At 40.4% G+C, this 20,364-nt stretch overlaps 2 protein-coding genes and 1 long non-coding RNA gene across 7 annotated transcripts; 2 read left to right on the top strand and 1 right to left on the bottom strand.

The window, feature by feature from the left end:
• The first annotated feature begins 78 nt into the window (after positions 1-78).
• LOC112557969 lies at positions 79-3,516 on the top strand. Its single transcript, XR_003098036.1, has 3 exons — positions 79-340; positions 1,791-2,011; positions 2,371-3,516. It is a non-coding gene; the product is annotated as an uncharacterized LOC112557969 (long non-coding RNA).
• Positions 3,517-4,973: 1,457 nt separating this feature from the next.
• Positions 4,974-6,683, top strand: LOC112558020. Its single transcript, XM_025228204.1, has 3 exons — positions 4,974-5,233; positions 5,704-5,979; positions 6,307-6,683. The coding sequence occupies exons 1-3, from the start codon at positions 5,173-5,175 to the stop codon at positions 6,579-6,581; spliced, it is 612 nt and encodes a 203-aa protein (XP_025083989.1). The 5' UTR covers positions 4,974-5,172; the 3' UTR covers positions 6,582-6,683.
• A 278-nt stretch (positions 6,684-6,961) lies between these two features.
• Positions 6,962-18,581, bottom strand: LOC112558018 (transmembrane protein 163-like). Of its 5 annotated transcripts, none has more exons than XM_025228200.1 (11): positions 18,329-18,581; positions 17,497-17,724; positions 14,187-14,292; positions 13,648-13,773; positions 13,296-13,339; positions 12,870-12,964; positions 12,430-12,526; positions 9,840-9,908; positions 9,524-9,638; positions 8,990-9,131; positions 6,962-8,370 (listed from the first exon to the last, which is right to left on the bottom strand). In XM_025228200.1, exons 2-11 carry the CDS (start codon positions 17,506-17,508, stop codon positions 8,310-8,312), a joined length of 867 nt encoding a protein of 288 aa, XP_025083985.1. In that variant the 5' UTR covers positions 17,509-17,724; positions 18,329-18,581; the 3' UTR covers positions 6,962-8,309. The 5 variants fall into 5 exon arrangements, with proteins under 5 accessions (XP_025083985.1, XP_025083984.1, XP_025083986.1 ...); XM_025228199.1 differs by having other exon boundaries at positions 17,497-17,773; XM_025228201.1 differs by lacking the exons at positions 17,497-17,724; positions 18,329-18,581 and adding exons at positions 14,488-14,492; positions 15,239-15,331 and having other exon boundaries at positions 14,187-14,294.
• Between the last annotated feature and the right edge of the window lie 1,783 nt (positions 18,582-20,364).

The following is a 20,364-nucleotide window of genomic DNA, read 5'->3' on the forward strand; positions in this document are numbered from 1 at the left end:
ACAAATCACGTGACGTGGCTCCGTTATCAGGAGCTGAAAGGAGATAACTGTAAAAACTATTCGTCATTTCATCGGTTCCTTGTACAGAACTGTGTTTCAGAGTTGATACAATAAGGTTGGGTGAGTTACCTGTACGAGAGAGAGAGAGAAAAAAAAAAGCTGACGACCACTCAGAATGCTGGAGGAAATCTGTCGCCATCTGTCATTCCGTTGAAACCCGACGTCAGCATCCCTCATCAGACGGCGGAGATGATTGAGGATTTTTTTCTCCGAAGTCCTGCTTGCAAGATGGCTGCCGCTGGTGTCCTCCTGTCTCTTATTTTCCTCTTCTCTGACATCGGTAAGTAATCTTTTCTGGTTTTTGTTAATCGTCAAGCACCTGCGTATTTCATAATGAGTGGCAAGACAATGGACTGTAGCGGACAGATAGACAGAAACGAAAACATGAAAAACTTCCAGAGAAAGGCTTGTTTTGTGATGGCAAACATGATGTCAGTGTTGGCAATAAGTGATATTAATGACATTTATTGATAAACAAAACAACAATTTACGACAGAAGAAATGCTTGTTGTTCTCCATGTAGTTTCAATGTTGCGAAATCGTCGACTGTTCCATCTGCAAGTTCTGAGACTGTTAAAGACTGATGCATAAATATATTGAGGATCTCAAAACATGTTTATCTGTTTTCTCATTCCCAGCGTGCTTCGTGCTCACCTGTGTTGTAGAGCAATCATGTCATCTGTAGGGACAGACTCAGTGGGTGAGGTAGCAACAGATAAAAGCTGTTATCGCGAACTTTAGGGATGGAGTGACTGTGTACACTAGCAAACTGCTCCACAATGTCTTGTAAATCCAATAAAACAAGAAAAGGAAACAAAAGGAAAGAAAATAAAATAAAATAAACTGAAGATTAAGAATAATTATGTGCGTGCCAGCGCTTGTTTCCATTCATGTTTGTAAAAATGTTTTTGTCGACTGTTTGACCAGCAACAATCACGTCCATGTGAAGCAGGAAGTATAAAGGTGTTCTATGACGAAAAAAAACGAAAGATAAACGAAAGGTGTACTGAATAGCACACTACAAACATTTCAATTTGTGGTCTTATTTTAACGGGGATTTTAACTTATTTTAACAGTATATGTAAACAAGGCTAAGTTTTATTTTTACTCACAAGATAGACCTTCGCGGGACATGACAGTCTGAAGAAAGGAGCGGGTGATGTTTGTTGAGTGCTGGACATGGTGAGAGTCACACCACCAGCTCTGAAGGCTTCCATTAGCTTTGTGAACAATCAAAGGACAATGGAGGGGCAGTGGGCGACATCTGACTACTGAGATGTTAGTGGGTCACAGGGATGAACTGGAAACCATTGCCTTAGTTTCGCATTATGTCTACATTGTTAAAAGTCTTCGGAAGCAAGAGCTGCGGCCTGACATTAACCCTGTTTTATAAAAAAAAAAGTTTGAGATTTGTATGGCAAGACCAGCCTGCACAACCTTTTACCGAATATATAATATGTGTGTGAGTGTGTTTTGTACATGTGAGTGAGAGGGTTTGTCTGAGATAGAGTGTATGAGTATATGTGTGGGTGAGTGAAAATATTTGTGTGTATGAGTGACAATATGTGTGAGTGTGAGTGAGAGCATGTATGTGAGCGAGTGTGTGTGTATGTGTGTGTGTGTTGGGGTGAGAATGAACATTTGAACATTTTATTTGTGTGTGTGTGTGTGTGAGAAAGAGAGTGCACATGCAATCATAATGTTGAGTGGTCCGTGTGTCTGTACCACAGCAGTCGCCCAAGCACAAGGTAGACAATGGTGCTACGTGTGTCACACGACTCCGTTCTCCAACGACTGTATGTCCAATCCCGGCTCTTTGCACGACTCCAGACTGGAAGTGGAGAGCATAATAGATATGGGGACAACAGCACGGACCCTAAAACTGTCAGCAACGTCGGCTTCTGTCCCCCCTCCCTGCCCTACTGCACCATCGAGGAAATCGTCGTTGATAGTAAGTTTTTGCTGCCGGCAGACTTTACATCCCTTTATGTGTATCCTCTCCTCTACTACACTACTGACAGCGAGCAGCTCAGTATCCTCCACTCGCACGCATCCACCACTACCACCACCGCTGCTACAACTACCCAAAATAGAGGTTGCTTACCGATGCAAAAAGAGTTGGGACAATATGAAATAACATTTTGTTTTGTCATGAAAACATTAAGAATTATCATTTATTTTATTAACATACATTTAAAACCTTTAAATATCTGAAATATCACTCACTGATGCAAAACTGAAGAACTGGCACAAGGACCTAAAGGCAAACTTACAGAACAAATATTGACCATCTTTCTTTTTCTTCTCTAGATATGTCAAGCTCTTTTACAGAGACTGTTCTGACGGCGAAAGATTTTCTGTTGCCATCAACGGCAGCAGACTAGATGACCCCCAGCCTGACAACATCACCCACTGTGCCTTCATACTGCAGTTCATGGGTCAAGTGTGCATCACCCTCTGTAGCGGACACTTCTGTAACGGACCAAACAACGCCGGCACCACCTTGGGTACACACTGGTCTCCCACATGTCTTCTCTTGTTGTCCTCGCGAAGTATGCGCTTTGAAGACAAGCAGCCAAGGACAATTATAATGGGATCTTTAACAAAAGTACTGAAGTCACATAGAGGGTTTAGATGGATACAACATGGATATATCATGTTTAGAAACAAGGGTACACCCGGATCTTGGACATGAACAACACTTTATTTATTGACGGGAGAGAGGAACCCTGCAATGGTTGAAAGCTCTTTCACGAATATCACAAAAGACTTGCCGATCTTGCATAGCAAAAGTTTTCAGGTTTTCCAGAACCTTCAGAGATGATGGACAAAAGGAGTAGTAATCGAAAAAGGGTGTGTGTGTGTTAGAGTGAGAGAGAGAGAGATATTCATATACATAAACATACATGTGGTATCCTTAATACGTAGTATATGTGTAGATATAGTGCTTCTGATGTGAATGTATAAGTGGTGAGATTTAAATATATAAACATACATGTAGTGTGCACTTTTTCTAATATAATACGTGTTATATATTTAAATATAGTGCTTTGATGTGGATGTTTAAGTATATATATATATGTGTGTGTGTGCGCGCGCAAACGATTGTTTTTGTAATCGGCGTATTTTGGAATAAACTTTAGAAAATTGTAATATACCATATAAACATATTGTCATTTATATCAACTTAGCTGAAGTGACGCCGTTACTTTCTATCTATGACTAAAAGTAGGATTACTCATGAGTCGTTTATTTTATTTCACGTCGAACAAATTTGTTATAGTGAATCCCAAAATGGTGTGTAACTGAGAAGTTTGTATTTTTCATTGATTGTCAAAAGTCATGTGTAAGCAGAAACATTCAGGCCTGTTAGTTCTTAGATAAGAACGTGCTAGATATGCGACTACTCTGATTTTCAATTTGACCCTATCAAATAAATTATACTTGCCACCTATACTTCAATTCTTTTTTTTTTTTTTTTTTTTTTTTTACCTTCAAGAAGCCTGACTGGTGAATAAGGAAGCATGGTGAGAGAGAGAGAGAGGGGGAAAAAAAAGAAAAACAGAGAAAGGATCGAGTTGGAAAAACTGTTGACAGAGGGGACAGTATGTGTGTGTGTGTGTCGCGGGGGAGGGAGGGGTTGACGGAAAGTGTTTTGTGTGTGAGTGTGTGTTTGTGCGTCCATGTGCATTAGCACCAACCCCCTCTCCTTATATTCCCTCCCCTTACCCCACCATTGCTTATCAAGGAAGATTTAATGATTTTCTTCATTGGAGATAAGACTGTTCAAATAACAAGTCAGGACACTCTCGATGTGTATACGACCCTTTGTCGACGTTTCTCATCAAGAAATTAAAAGATAAGCGGTGCACTGTTCCAATTCCAGCTTGAGCGTCACTTCCACAGTAACGTCACACAACGGTTGACAGGGGGTGGATGAGACCAAGATTTCAAACATCGGCATGTACAGACATTTAGCATACGCTATATTAGCTTTAGCGCTTGGTACACTAAATTTCTGTTGAGCTGTCCGCTGAGCATGCGTCAATGGATCGTGACATTAAATGAACGAACAGTCTTCTTGGTCATTTACCAATTGTCCTCCTACACTGAAATACGTCTCAATGTTTGATGAAAAACATTTTCTAGCTTTGTGCAAAGCATAAAACTATCAGATATTCATCAGGAGTTCGACTCACAAGACATAAACTAATCACTTAAAGAGTTTGGATATTCCGGTACGTCACAGCTAACGAACACTTCCACTGTGTACCACCTGGGTGACGTACGCTATTGTGATTATATCATTCATCAGGAAGTGAATAATCTATGTGACGTGTGACTTCTTAAGAAAGTCTTTAGTTAAGTCTCAGCTGCTCAAACGATAGAATTGAACTGAAGATAACCAGTGGCTACAGACCCGCCTTGGATTAATGAGACCGCAGGAGGCCATGGAGCATTGTGAGTGTGTGGCCAGTGTTTGCTCTCACCATCTTATCGGCATTAATTTTCTCATTAATGACTACTGCCCTGACACCCATTTTTTTACGACTGACACACACACACATACACACATGCAGCGGGCACAAAAAAAATATTCTCACCCCAGAAAACTCATTTTATGCTATTTTTAACACGTATTAACCCCCACAAGCCTACAAACACACATACGTGTTCTAATTTCTCTTTGTGATATATTACTCAAGCACGCGTATTGTGAACCAACAACTTACAACTCCAAGAAAATCAAGAGACTGATTCTGTGTAATGTTTCTCATAAAGATTGATAAAAGCAGGTCACAATCATGGCTTCACTTTGTACTCAAACACGCTGGATATGAACCTTTGGTAACTTTAATTGTACCCTAGCATGTCAAGCTAACATTGTGTCACATTTAAATCGCCCCGTGTTCCCATGCTGATGGTGGCCCTTTCAGGGCACCGATAAATCAAGGTGTTGCTAATCACCTGTACACCTGCGGTCCTGCCAGACAGACGCCCGCCCCGCTGCGTCGTAAGCTTGGCGCGGCCATCCACACCCGCTCGCCGCGAGGTCTGACGACTGTGTCTGATCGGGGGTATTGGTGTGTGTGGACGAGGACGTGGTGGACGATGAGGTCAAGGTGTGTGGTGCTTGTGGTCGTCTACCTGCATCTGGCCACCTACTTCTCAGGTAACCTTTCTTTTGAGGTTCTGCTTCCAAGCGCCTTTGATGAAGGGAACGGAATATAGTATTTTTCTTTCGGGTCCATGTTTGTACGCACGGACAGGTGTTGGTATGAATACAGAAGTTTCAAGTCGAGGGTTGATGTTAAAGGTGTGGGAATTGGTAGGTCGGTAGGTCTGTTAAATGGATAGAGACCGATAGAATGTTTGAAAGAAATGTGACTATCTGATTGATCAACGTCTGAAAATAAATTACTAACACAGAAGACCTCAAACTGTTCATATATCTTTCACTGACTTGCTAATACACTGACTCACCGACTCATACACTGACTCACCGACTCATACACTGACTCACTGACTTACTGACTCATACGCTGACTCACTGACTCACTCACTGATTCGCTCACAGGCACGATGTCACTCACAGACTCGTTCCATACATCCATCAAAGGTAGTAAAAAAAAATGGTTTCAGCAAAAGGAGAAGAAGAAGACTCCTCTCACCACCTGGATAAACGACAAAGTGTTTACAACTCGAAGGACTCATCTGACCTTGCGGGGTCATGGTGTTACCAGTGCAAGGACGCGACCTCGAATGACAGCGCATGCGCCGTGGGGTCGTTCCTCCTGAGCAGCCAGGCCACAGCTCGCAGTCGAATCGCGCGGAACGAGCACGGCATCCGTGGGAACGGGATTGTGAATTGTGGAGTATGGTTCGAATACTGCATGATCCAGGAGATCTTTTTGGGAGGTATGAGATCGCTTTGCTCCAACTTTTCATTTTTTGAGTTGAGAGGGTGAGGGTAGGGAATGATCTGGGTGTCTAACATGTTGATGATTGAAGTGAGGGATGGAGGGTTTGAGTCGGTCAGGTGGGTGGGTTGGCTTTGATTACTCAGTAGATTAATCACTCTAGTGAGTCTTTTATCTTCCATGAACTGCTCTGTAAGACACGAATAGGCTCAAAAAATAATACTTGTTGTTGTTCTTATACCTTTATACATCTCCATTATCGCCTGTATATCATCACCTGGAAGCTGCAGCCATGAATTAACTTTAACTGCTCCTCCCAATACAGCAAAGAATGGCTCCTCAAGCTTCAGTCGTGACTGTTCCGACGGAAAACAGTTCTCCTTCGATGTCAAGAACATTCAGAAGGAGTATTCTTCCATAGACAACCGAACTCGGTGTTGGTTCGACGCTCACCTCAAGGGACAGGTGTGTCTCAGCCTGTGTCAGGGGGACTTCTGCAACGGCCCTGTCTACCCTACAGCCAGCTCAGCATCACAAACATTTTCGAAAAGCTGTGTATTAGCTCTGTTAATTGTTTTATTTTGTGCATCGCTAGTATAATTAAAATCCAGCAAAAGACATTTCATGATAGAATCGTTCTCAATCGCAGTCAAAAACAAATGTTTTTCTAGAACATCAGGAAAATGTAAATATTGACATCAACTTATTCTTCATTTTGTTGAAGAGATTGGCTACGAAATGACGAGTGCGTGAGTGTGTGTGTGTGTGGGAGTGGGGATAGGTAGGTAGGTACATGGCTGGATGGCTCGATGGCTGGATGAAGAAAGACAATTCGTCATCAATCTTTTTACTACAGGATTAAGTTATCGTCAAAGCGTTATTGAATAGACAAGGCCAAAAAGAATTAGTTAAGAGTGTTTATTATTGACGGTTATGTGTCGAGGTAGACTGGTTCTGGTCACCAACCCTCTAAAAAAATTGAAAGCGTGGAAGCCATACGCATAAAAAAACGAAGGATTTAATTGTTGAACCTAAAAAAAAAAACTCATGGGTGGCATTGACCTTTTTGTAATACTATTTAATGAATTAATTCAATTAACATTAACATAACATTAACATACATGTGAGCAATATTTGTTAATGTACATACGCATATAATCTTATGTGATTTAATGGCAGCGAAAAAAAGTTCATTTTGATGAACAGGTTGATGAGGATGATGAACAAATTAGACATCTGATACTGAGCCTGGAGATGTTCAGCTGCTTTAGAGGCATGATGTATAAACAAAATCTCTCAATGTTGCAATTTGTCGAATAAAATAAATTCTGAAATTTACTTCAATAATACAAGAATATTGGCTGTAAGGAACATCTATTACAATTATGAACCATGAGAAAAAATATTTCCTGATATACACTCAGTGTAACCATCTGTATGAATACATTCAAATCCTTTGCTGTCTCAGTATGTTGCTACAATCGTGCTATGTGGGTTGCACATAAATTTCGTTTGAGGGACAAACAAAATCACTTCCTTTCTCATATCACTGGGTGCACCTGGTTCTTTGAAATTGCAAGACGGAACGTGTGTCGGGAGGGCACTTAAGATAGAAATGTAATCAAACAGTTGGAAGGTAATATCTAACGTTATGTACATATAAATACATTATCACACAGGAATCAATCTCACGTAAGTTGAATATGGTGGTGGTGGTGGTGGTGGTGGTGGTGGTGGTGGTGGTGGTGGTGGTGGTGGTGCTGGTGGTGGTGGTGGCTATTGTCAAACCTTACCCCCAAATTGCACAAATTAAATAAATTATTTGCCCGAACTGTCAGGGCGCGAGTCACCGTGACATGCTGCGCCCCCTATCAGCATTATCAACAACTGATAAGTTTCATTCATAAATAAGTACACAAAATAACACCGTCACTAAAATAAACTCTTTCAATCCTTCTTCCTTCCTGACAACTACGAGTACCATGTCTGTCAATGTGTCAAGGTGTCAACCTTCTCGCCGCTTGTTTATGTAAGTACTGTGACAACAGACAACAGGTACAAGAATGTGACATGCTGGGACAGACTGACCTGGGAACAGTCAGGGGGGAAGAATAAAAACTGTGCAGGCAAAAATATATTATTTGTGTGCTCATTCCCATTGAGGTCTTTCTTTTTCTCCGTGACACGTACTGGCAAAAAGCTGGAGATGAATAAACCTCCAAGACATACACATCTGCTGGTCCCTCTGTTGTCTCTTTAGAAAGAAAGAGATCAGCAGGGATGGTCAAGCAATCCATGTCTCGGTTCTGGAACTTATTTTCTCCAACCTCACTTTATTTCAATGTGTTCGTCGTTCATCTTCCTCAGCCACACTATCTCTATTAACAGCCTGAAAAACGACAAAGGACTCAAACTAGCATTAACGGGTCCGGCTGTCTCTGTAGGTCTGATTATCAGTTTAATCTGTTTTAGGACTAATAAAATGAGCTTACAACAAACACCATGAACGATTTTTCTTTTGGAGGACAACAATAAACATTTAACTCTTTCCTACATCAGAATCAAATGAATCTTTTTAAAAGGCAATGTAAGTTTGTGACAAATGGATCAAACCAATACTTTGCATGATAAAACAAATTTCAATGAAAATTCTAAAAGACCTAACAAGGACAAGAACACTGTTCACATTTTACAACAGTATTCTTAAGATGATTTAAGACTGAAGATTTTTAACTAAATAAAGAAGAGGCTATTCTAAAAGTGCACATTACTTTATTCCCCTCCCCCATCTTGGAAAGTGTCGGAAAATAACTATGATAAACTTGTTGATTTGTCTAATTCAAACACCCTAAGTTGTCAGTAAATAATAACTTACTTAAAATGTTAATATAGTTCCTCGCCCCACTTTTCTTTCTTTTATTTCTTCTAATTTTGACTAGCCTGAGTTTAGATGGATAAACGCCATTTGGTGTAGCTACTTATGCAGGTAACATAATACAACAACTCACTTGATTCCAAAGCCACAGAGAAAGAGACCGCAGGTGATGCCAAAGACAGAATCCATGAACCAGAGAGAAGTGTTCTGGACGTACATCTCCAGGCCTGCCACTCCGGCAAAGCTCATGGCGGCCCCCACGAAAGTAATGATACCTGGAGAGTTGTAATACTCACCCCTGAGTACAAATACATCATCCACATACTAGCAAAATACAGAAAAAAAGGCAGAGAAGGAGAGAAAAAGAAAAGAAGAAAACAAATGAAAAAAGGAGGAAATTGCGAAAAATGGCAAAAGAAGAAGACTACAAAAACTGAAGGAAAAAGAACGAAAATAAGATGATGACAAGAAGAAACAAGAAAAGGAAACAAAGGAAAAAGAGGAATAATAATTATAACAACAAGATTTTGAAGAAGAAAAAAATAAATTTAGTTAAAAAAATTCACTCACAAACGTTTGCAGCTCTCAACAAAGTCTGATGAAACAAGAAAATACGATAGAAGGAAAAATGAAGCAAAGAAGAGAGCTTTGTTTCTTGTATACTCACTGTCCGTTGCCAGAGCCTTGCTTCCCAGCTGACACCCCAGGTAGACTTTGACGACAGCCAGGCACAGGGAGACAACACCAGTAATCAAGGCGAAGTTTAGATACATCACTAAAGCCTGGGAAATTAATAAATACCATACAAACCTGAGAAATTAATATATATATATATCATACATCCTAAGAACGATGGCATTACAATCTAAGATACATCAATGCAACATAAAGATAGAGGACGACAATGAATACATTGAAACTTTTCTGGCTGCTTTAAAGTATCTTCTTGTCCTTCCTACTTTCTCTTTCTCTTAAAGACCAACCTGAGCGGTTTGTGTTATTTCAGTTATCAGTAGCTGCAACATGCACAGCTCATCCTCCACAACCCACACCTGCAAAAAACGCAAACCATTCAGGTTGGTCTTTAAAGATCATACAAATTTTGATATTACTTCACTATTTCTCTTTATCTAATTGTACAAAGAAAAATTTCAGTAATGGTTCTCTGCCCTTCTAAAATTAATCTAAAGGTGTACACGTACTCACTGACCGACATATGTCTCTCGGTTTTTTGTTTTTTGTTTTTTTGTTTTAACAAATGTGATACCTGTCGTTTTTGCAAACTGATCTTAGGAATTTTGAAATAATTGTAAATTAAACTGATAAAAATAATTTAACTGTTAATTGTTTGCATTCTTTTCTCGGCTGATGTCTTCTTGACTACGTGATGACAGTTGGCCTGTATACCTGGCACACACAGTATTCACAGTGACAGGTGTGTGATCGAGTGTAACCAATATGACAGGTATTCACGTTGAGGAGTTAGTAATTGTGGATGTGACTGGAATTATTCTTCACGGCCAATCGCAAGTGTTTCGTGTGTTTTAAAAGCTGTCGTTGTCACTCAAATAGATGTATTAGGCATCAGTAGCAACATCTGCAGTGGGTGAGATGCGCAGGGCACACGGTATGTGCAGGGTCAAGGGCGGGTCATATCGTGTCAGCTGGAGAGGTTAATAATCCAGAGTAGATTGTGTTTAAAGGGAAAGGCGAGTTAAATAGCAAATTAGGTTGAAAAGAAAAATGTCGATGCTGTGAATCCAATCTGATCCAGATTCATAGTTTCAAAACGATCATTTAATCGCATTTAAAACACGGGTTGAGGTCACGTGGGCCACCATGGTGTGTCAAGGTGTGTCTCTACAGTGTCACAGACAGTTAGTTGTAGAGGTCGTAAACACGATAGCATCTAGGTTTGGAGGTTTTGCAGTGATACAAAGAACACAGTGTTAAAAAGTTGAACGAATTGGAGAATACTGGCAGAACCGGAGGATAATGTTACAAACAGTGACAAGATTCTAAGACATCTACTGCATGCTTCCATATGGCAAGCATCGTGGGAAAGTTGTCGGAATAAGTGAAAAAAGGAGTGCTATCCAAGTACACGAACTTACTTTGGCATGCGTGAGGTCTGGTTTAAATGTAAAATATGTACGTGTCATTGAACACAAATACGTGCTTTTTCAAAGGTAGGATGCAACCAAAAGAAGTTTGTCTCTTATGTAATACCTTTCCATAACTGCAAGCATTCAGTGCGACTGGCACATTACAAACTATAATTTAAGGTTCCACTGATCAGTCGGCAAAACTTCTTGCACCATCAAAGCATCGTCCGACACTTTTATTATTCTACGACAAGGATAACAGTTGGTCTGTTTTCATTTGCGCTAGAGTCCACAGACATGGCAACCTTCATGAGTCCATTCGATGCTGTATTTTAGACACAGATGTAAGTAAACGATCGTTTTACAACCCGAAACTTTGATGAGACAGGATTCCGAACCTCAGTACAGGTAGTCCTCGACTTACGACGGGGATCCGTTCTTAACGCGGCGTCGTAAACCGAATTTCGACGTAAGTCGGATCATACGTTCATACAGTACTGTACCATAATAACAGTACAGTACTGCAAACACTTAGCCTAATACAGTACCCTACATAATTATCAATAAGCAGAAGTACAGTAAAATATTGTACAGTACAGTACAGTACAGTACGCTTTGTTATCACTGTCGCTGTCATAGGAGCAGATCCTGTCACGTGTTCAAGGATGCGATCTTTATCCTTGATAATCGTAGCGACAGTCGAACGACTAAGTCCTAATGACCTGCTAATTTCTGTTGCTGTTTCCCCCTTATCAGATTGCCTCAGATATCCACTTTCACCCCCATGGTGATGGCCCTCCTTTTCTTTGATTACTTACCTCATAAGTCGGAATGAGCGTCGTAACCACGAAACGACGTAACTCGAGACCGTCGTAACCCGAGGACTACCTGTATCTATTAATGAAACTCAATTTACTATTTGACTTTTCCCTTTAAGATTCGTTTTTCAATTTTTTTGCCTAAAGTTTTGCTCGCTAATAGTTTATCCTTACTCCTGACGACAGGTGTTAATTGTCTGCATAAGCGAACCTCCCCTCTTTGGCGGATAACAATCATAATATTATCATTATTAATAACACGGATTTATGCAGTGTTTTCCAAACATTTGCTCTTAACGCTTGACTTAACTCATACACAGAATAAATCCTCAACAACCATCCACCCACACTGGCATATAACAGACACACTCACGTCTGCAACACACACCCACTCACACACAAATGATTTACAGACACTCGTTATGCAAGCTCGGGGTCAGACAGGGTCACAGTGAAGTCGTCGTTCTCAAGGGTCAAGTGGATGGGGTCAAGTACAGTCTAGTTAGGTAGAAACCACGCGCACACCTTTACACCATCCCTACCTCAACTCACCCTCGCCACACATAGTCAGACACACACAAAGAAAAGAAAATGTTTCTAGAATATTTTAAGAAAATTAATCACGGAAGAAAAAGTCTCGACAAACTCACTTTTGTCTCATGTACTTCAGCGACGATGCCGTGAATGGACTTGCCTGTGAGCAGCACTCCCGACAGAATGAACAAGGAGCCTATCACGATGCAGGCCCTACAGACATCCAAACAGCAGCTGTGGTAAGATGTACACTACTTATGTATACACTTCATTATTTACTATACAAAAAGTTTCAGACATTTATTCCGTTTGTCACTCTATCCATCCTTCTGTCTGTCCGATACCAAAAATATACTATTTGTACATATTTTAGGTAGTAAATGGGTTTCTATGTACACTCGTATTTAGTTGAACTCAACACCATTTTTGCTTTGAAGTTTGTTAGGCTACCCGTGATGTAATACTCTAATCATAGACCATTGGTTAAAGGTTCAGAGTTCAAAGTTCGCTCTAATAAAGTGCGTTGCAATGTTTTCGGTCGTCTGCAAATACTGACCTTCTCTCCTTCGTCTGCGAGTAGATGTCATTGACGTCACCATAGAATCTCCACAGGACTGCTACAGACGACAGGCCGTCCAGCGTGGCGTCCAGCTGCACCAACAGACACCAGCCTCTTGCTTCATCACAACAACAACAACAACTGGCAAGAGGGTCACAGAAAATATGTCATCTCGACTGTCAGTGTCGTGCTGTAGGCTGTTGTTGTTTCTTGTTTATTATCTGACATTAACTAGTGTCGTCTTGTCAAGTTCTTTGACTCTTGGCTTCAAGATGCCAGTTTTCTGGGTCTTCACCTAAATTATCAATTTCATAACTAAAAATGAGAGACTGAGATTATAAAAGAGGAAAGAATACTGCTTAACGAACAAAAAGAAGGAGGGAGAAGTCACGAAATAGGAGCAGCGGAGTGAAAACTACTTACCCCATATCCGAAAAGAGCTTCGCTCTTGTCGATGCTGCCAAGAACTGAAAGAAATCCCAAAACCAGTCAAGTGGAAAACACTCACGCACACACACACAGTATTATGAAGACCAAACAACACTGATAATATAAAATAAGGTCACATTCCTTTTCCACATCGGGTTAGCTTGAGACAACAAAATAACAATGTAACCAAGTATACAGTATACTAGTAGATATGCTGAAAGAATAGATGAAAAAGTGGATGGATAAAATTTCCTTTAACATTACTTGTTTACAAGTTATAATTTCACAACAATGCAGCATCAGACTTTAACCTCTTAACCTCCATCTCGATAGAGGAAACCAGTACCTAGGCCGGCAACTCCGGTGGAGAAAGAGAAGACAACTGAGAGCCATGAGATGACAACGGCACCCACTCGCAGTCTGCCCGCAGTCTTCTTGGAAATGTTGTGCTGATCTTGATGGAGCAGGTCGTCTGTTGTGGTAGCATCAACACGCGAATGAGAAACATTGGTGGTATATTTTATTGCTTTGTGCAAGAAAATAGAAAGCTAATAATGGTTGGTATTTCTTATTTTAGATGACAGTTGGCGAAAGCATCGCTGCTCCAAAATTAGTCGTCGTAGATGAAAGTAGTAGTATTAACTTTCACTGCTGTACTTATAAGATATGAAAGCTTTGCAAACAGGTGTAAACACACCTAAAGAGATTCAGTTTATTAACAAATGATTAATGCACTTTGCTGGCTTTGTTTTGCTCGACCGAAAAAATCAAGAAATGCATGTGTAATTGTTATTGTTTGAATGAGTAATAGACCAGAAGGTATTCGAAAGTTCTGAAGAATTTTGGAAACTGACCGAGATTAATAATGAGTAAGATTAAACTTACCTTTTTCTTTTTCATGAAGTCCGTTTTGTTCTTTGAGCCCTGGGTTAGATGACAGTTTTGTCGTTCCATAATTGTCTTGAGCCATTGAGGACTTTGTTGAGATTTTCTGTCATGAAAATCATTTCTTTTTGATATTTCAAGATCACTGAAATTGTAATAGTATCTTCAGATAGCACCAAGTTCAGCAATGACTTGAATCTTTCGCCTTGTCCTGTTTAAATAAATCCTATTGGTTCTGGAACACAACTACATACGTACAGACAGGCATACACACAAGCAAGGTGCTTACAAACGGATATTTCAGAACTCAATCCCCTACATCTGTAGTCCAGTTTTTCTGTCACTCTCTCTGTCTCCACCAATGGCCATTCATGTTCATCATCTATGGGAACTTTGTCAAGTAGTAACAGTACTCTATGAGTGTTTGTCCAATACACGTTTTAAAGGGAAAATTTAAGAGGCAACAGTCTTCTTTTAACAAGTAAAACCCACTTAATAGACTGAACGCAATTTCTTTTACAGACTGGTGTAAACATTTTGTGATACATAGTTTAATATAATTTTAATTCTGGATACGATTTAATTCATCGGCCAGATTCTGATTTGAATGTGTTTCTTCCCATTTTACCTCAGTTTCTCTTTTGTTCAACAAAGCTAACAGTCTCAAATCTTTTTTTAAAGTTAAGAACAAAGCGATTGTCCCATAATAATGATAGTGCAAGTGTGTGAGCAGAATCAGATCCTTTTGAAAAGACTTACTTTACTTATATAACATTTTGTACATTGTCAATATTGAAACGCGTGTAACCTTTACTAGCTGACTAACGACAAAGCAAAGCAAACAGGTAAAATATAAACGCGAGCAACTTTATTTGTTTAAATGTATTTTCTTCCAAAAATTCCCACTCCCTACTTCTGTGCAGCCAAAATTTCCAGGAAGATCTTATGAAAGCAAGAAATAAAAATTGAAAAATAGCATCACCAAATAAAGAGTGTGAATACTTAGTTTCTCCCATACATCACCACAGAGGTAGCGAAAGTGATCTGTGCACACTTCACACAGACGAGAGACTTGTCAGCCTGACTCCACTGCGCATGCGTGAGCCAGCTATATGGTTTTACTGTCTGTGACGTACCTTGTGCGACAGGTGGGTCTACTGGAGTCAGAAAATTAAATTAGCACGGGGAAAACACACACACACACACACACACACACACACACACACACACACACACACACACACACACACTGCCATTTCTTGCAAACTGTGTAAGCATCAGATGTCAGTAAATCCTATCAGTCCATGGCAGACCCATGCTCTTGGTCAAATCGAAGTCCACCCGAACTTCAACACGCCTCCTGCTGGTCTGGTGACCTACGTCAACCAAAGACATCCGCTTTCAAATCGAGGCTAATCCTGCAGTGATCGTGAAATGGTCAAAGTTGATTAAAAGTCATAAGAAAATAGTGGACACTACAACAATGTTGTGGCACGTGGTGTCATTTTATTTTATTTGCTATTCGTTAACCTTACCAGACGACTCGACTGTTAGGAGTTTACTGTTGTTCTCTGACCAAACGCACCATTGCTAGGGGCGCTAGTGCATCTGTCCTAGACTTCTATAAAAGGAAAGGTTCAAAATAAATAAATAAAAGAGCTTAGCAAACGTTTTGTTTGGTTTAAGTGCCACGCTACACGCCTGCTTTGCTGTCGTTCGCCTGTCCGCCTACTGTTTGGCTCAGCAAGTTTGGGTTTCACAAAACAAAAAGACAAAGCGATGGATGATGTTTGGTAAGCTGTTACAAAGCCAAATCCTCCGCTAATTCTCCCCCGCTCTGCTGCTGTTGTTCTTCGCATCGCGGCTGTGACATCTGCGCCGGATGGTCCGATGCTCGACAGGATCAGGTTGTGGAGGTTGTTGTGGTTGTGGGTGTTGTGGGGAAGCCGAGCGGAACAAGTTTGATATTCAAAGCTCCACTCAACATTCGGAACTTCACATTTAGTCACGTAGTCTGGGTCGAATGTTACTAGATGCAAAAAAAAAAAAAAAAAATACCTAAATTTCTCTACCACCCGGTTAATTACAGTCATTTCATCATCGGCACACAACTCCACGACACACTCCCTTCTGTTAAGTCTGCTCATATTCATTCCTTTCTGTTTGGTGAGATCGAACTGGATTTCTTTGTTCAAACTGACAAACTTTACAAAACCGCCAATGAATAGTCTGGACAGGGTCTGGCGCAGACATAATAACATCAGGTTTGCTTCAAGAGTACCGTATGTAGAAATCCCTTGTATTACCGATCCTCCATTATGGATGCGAAATGTGGACTCTGCATTCAAGAAAATTCGAGCATGGGAATAAGACTAGCGATCATGGGAGCAGCATTAGGATTAATGGACTGCTCACATCAGCAATTACTTTTCTTTCTTGAAAACAAATAACCCGCGGAAACAGATTTCAAACAAAGTGACGCCATTTTTTTTACAGTTGAAGCAACTTTTCACAAGAAGACCACGAATATTACTAACAGAGTTAAAATATCAGCATTGCCGGACAACAGTAGGATGTGTATAAATCACCTGGACTATAAAACCTGAAAAGCATCTTGGTCACGTTTGGGCTTCGCTAGGTCAAGATTACTTAGATAAACAAACAACCTAGCCGAGTTTTTCTGTAGCGGACTATTAAACACTTGAAGGGGGGATGTCATCAGAAATGTTTACGGGGAAGAAATCATTGAAGGACACACTGTGTGATAACTGTGCAGCAGATGACCTTAACGCACGCACTCGGCGCACCATAAGATCATGCCGACACTGCCATCAGTCATCGATAGGTCGAGTTTTCGCACGCACACACAAACAGATGTGAAGCTGAATAGGCTTCTCGTGTGCAGACGGTGCAGCTCTCTCACTTCGTGTTGGTGGGCGAGAAGGGTGTAGAGTTCAAATTCGCATTAAAGCTGTGTGCAATGTCAGGAGATAAGGGGAAGAAGGAAGGTTATGGCAAACAAACTAAACTGCTTCAGGCCATTCCTCAACCATCACTCTCCTCTTTGTCCTTGTTAACTTCGTCATCGTCAAATGCGTCATCTAACATCTGCGCTAGAGATGATTGATTTCGGAAAGATTGTGATTTAGTCTTTCTTTCATACACTTCTTCTGTATGAAATCGACCGTGAGCATCTCACAATAACTTATGTACACGTATTGATTTCATTGTCAGTGTCATGTCTGTACGTGAATCGTCATTTTTAATGGGGACAGACAGACAAACAGACAGACATGGAGGGAAAGCTTACCAGAAAGTGCATACAGTATACACCAAACAGTTGCAGTACGGTGATTAAGACCAGTGAAGAGTTCTAATGCTCTGTGTCAAAGGTCAGCTTGATGCGCATCATTAAAAGGCTAGTCATCCAGATTAATGAATGACCCTGTGTGCAGCCTGACGGGCAGTTCCTCGCTCTACAGGTGAGAAAGGTGTCAACACCTCGGAGAGAGTTCGCCGCTCATTGTGCAACTTTGCCCTGGACCACAGACACAAGATTTCGACTGGGGCGATCTTAGAAGTGAGGTCTTTGAAAGAAAAAAAGAAAACAAACAAACAAACAACGAAATAAACAAACAAACAATGAATGAAAGAAACAAACAAACAAACAACGAAAGAAAGAAACAAACAACGAAAGAAACAAACAAACAACGAAATAAACAAACAAACAAACAACGAAACAAACAAACAAACAACGAAAGAAAGAACAATAAAATGCTTCTTTCAGATACTCGAAGTATAGTTTAGTGAAAATATAAAACCTTAATAGCATGATCGTCATAAACTCCTATCAAGAGAAATTAGCTAAACAGTTTATCGATGTATGCCGAACTTAAAATTGAAAATATTTTACCACGGCCCGGTAACATTTCCATTCTATTTGATCTTACTCGTCCATAAATCACTGATATCTTATTAATAAATTTAAACGTAAAATAAAATATTTAATAATATAAAAAAGCATATTGTACATAAACTTATTTTATGATTGATTCTAGCTTTTCTAGAACCCAAACATGAAAGAACCTTACAAAATGGGTTCATCTGAATTCAGTTGGCGAGACACTTTAACTGATACTCACCCATGCACCGGCTGAAGACTGTGGACAAGGCGCAGCACCAGGCAATGGCTCTTCCTTGCAGAGATCAAGTGGATAATGAACCGCTGTAAACAGTTATGTGCGCCGTCTGTTTATTTATAATAGAAATGCCCACAGAGCCACAGCTGTCGGCAGTTGCATTACACAGGTGTACTTGTCGGGGGGTACTTAATATACTTTCTATATTGATCGACTGGAGTACCCTACCCATCATCACTTCTTCTTCCTTTTCGTTCAGCCCGTCCGTCTGTCTCCTATTGTTTCTTCTACAGCAATATTTTTACGTTGCCTTTTTAAAAATATAGAAAAAAGAATATAAATAAAGATTGATTTAGAAAGGGTAAAAAGATTAATTTGTAAAGTTTTGTAATCACAAATGTTTACACGTAAAACTTGTTGACTATGTAATATGCAAGGTCAACAATAATTTCACAGTTTTGATCATTTTTGCATGTGAAGTAAATTTCTGCAATGAAAGTTAAATTCAAGGGACAAGTCTAAGATAAAAAAAAAATAAAAAACCCAAAACAACAACAACTAAAATCAGTTAGTTTGGAAAAATTGGAAAATAATCAGAAAATCCCATTGAAAACCCACTAATTTCAACATAAATTTGAAAGCACACGCACATACGCGCAATGTTTCTCTTTCCCTGTTTCCTTCATAGGCTGATTTCCTGATAGAAATACTCTGTAAAAGCCTTAATGTCTCCGTGAAAGATGTAATGCTGAGTTTTGTGATAAGCACCTCATAATTAACCCTCACTACCCTTTATATTCTGAACACACCAGCTGCACACTGCAAAAGAACTAAAGTGGAAGTTAAGGACATGGTTAAACTCTTGTCAACTGCTTATCTTGCTGCCCTTCTGAGGACCACACACTCAACACTCATGTACAGGGGAACAGCTGCAAGGAAACCAAAATGAAGGCAAAGCTTAGTTGTGGGTGCTCAATATGCAGTCACATGACGATGAAGATGCGGGTGTCATCTACAGAAGAATCGAGCGACCCTTGGAAGGAGTGGAAGAAAGGGGTACCGGGAAATGAGACCTTCTATGCCTTATATCTTGATGACAAGCTGCGCCATTGGACCTACTACTTGTTCAGATGTATGCACAGATGTAATAACCGCCAGTGTCCCCCCATACATCTGTCTCTTGAGAAGGTTCATTGAGCTTAACTGCAAACATGAAGTAAATGTCTTTGTCATCTCTACAGGTGATGTCTGCATTTTACTTTTGTTTAATAGCTCGCATCCTGTAACTGCTTGTATGTCATGTTATTTGTTTGGGCTGGGTTGCATTAGTGTTTAGAAAATCACATACACGGCTTACACAGGCGGCTGCCTCGCAGTATAACATTCTGTGCATCGATCGCAAACACTTGCAGAACAATGTTCACTCCTTTGTTTTCCTCCAGACTGAAGAATACGGGCAACACCATTGTGACGTCACGGGGGTTGCCATAAGCGGGGCCTACATGGCTGTCTGGACTAAAGCAGCTGTCGCGAAAACAAAAAGGTCAAGTCTACTAGCGATTGATGAAACGTCTTGTCGACTAAAATAATATTAATAACAAAAATCTGCGTAAAAAGCGATAACCGCTGGTGTGAATGGCCTGCTTTACGCCAACAACGCAGATTGCACCACCACAAGCAAGTCCGACATGGTAAACAGGTGCCACGTACGTCCAGGTGGAGATCAGGTGTGTCGGGGAAAAGGTCACAGCTCACCCTTGTCCCCGTTCTTGTCACAACTGGCTGCGCCAGCAGACCGCCCTTCACCGGTTCCTACGGAAGTGTGTAGGAGTGTCATTAATTTTTACTCGTGATGGGGATCTCATTATCATTTGGTGCATTTCACAAGTTCGGCTATAAACAATAGTACGACTCTTCTCACCATCTAACCCTAGTGTACTCGCCACACTCATTGATCATGCGATCACTAAAGTGCGCGAGGTAAATAAATGGAAGAGCACGCCATGAACGTCTGGCGCTTATTTCTTTCCTTTAATTCT

This window comes from Pomacea canaliculata, linkage group LG2, assembly GCF_003073045.1.
Source record: "Pomacea canaliculata isolate SZHN2017 linkage group LG2, ASM307304v1, whole genome shotgun sequence".
Taxonomy (NCBI): domain Eukaryota; kingdom Metazoa; phylum Mollusca; class Gastropoda; order Architaenioglossa; family Ampullariidae; genus Pomacea; species Pomacea canaliculata.

Bases quoted from the DNA above. Each gene is read 5' to 3' on its own strand.
- LOC112558020 (XM_025228204.1), top strand. From the start codon at position 5,173: ATGAGGTCAAGGTGTGTGGTGCTTGTGGTCGTCTACCTGCATCTGGCC. The intron at 5,234-5,703 runs GTAACCTTTCTT...AAATGGTTTCAG, and splicing joins TCTGGCCACCTACTTCTCAG to CAAAAGGAGAAGAAGAAGAC. The intron at 5,980-6,306 runs GTATGAGATCGC...CTCCCAATACAG, and splicing joins CCAGGAGATCTTTTTGGGAG to CAAAGAATGGCTCCTCAAGC.
- LOC112558018 (XM_025228200.1), bottom strand. The intron at 13,774-14,186 runs GTAAGTTTAATC...CTACCACAACAG, and splicing joins ACTTCATGAAAAAGAAAAAG to ACGACCTGCTCCATCAAGAT. The intron at 12,527-12,869 runs GTCAGTATTTGC...GGATGTCTGTAG, and splicing joins TCGCAGACGAAGGAGAGAAG to GGCCTGCATCGTGATAGGCT.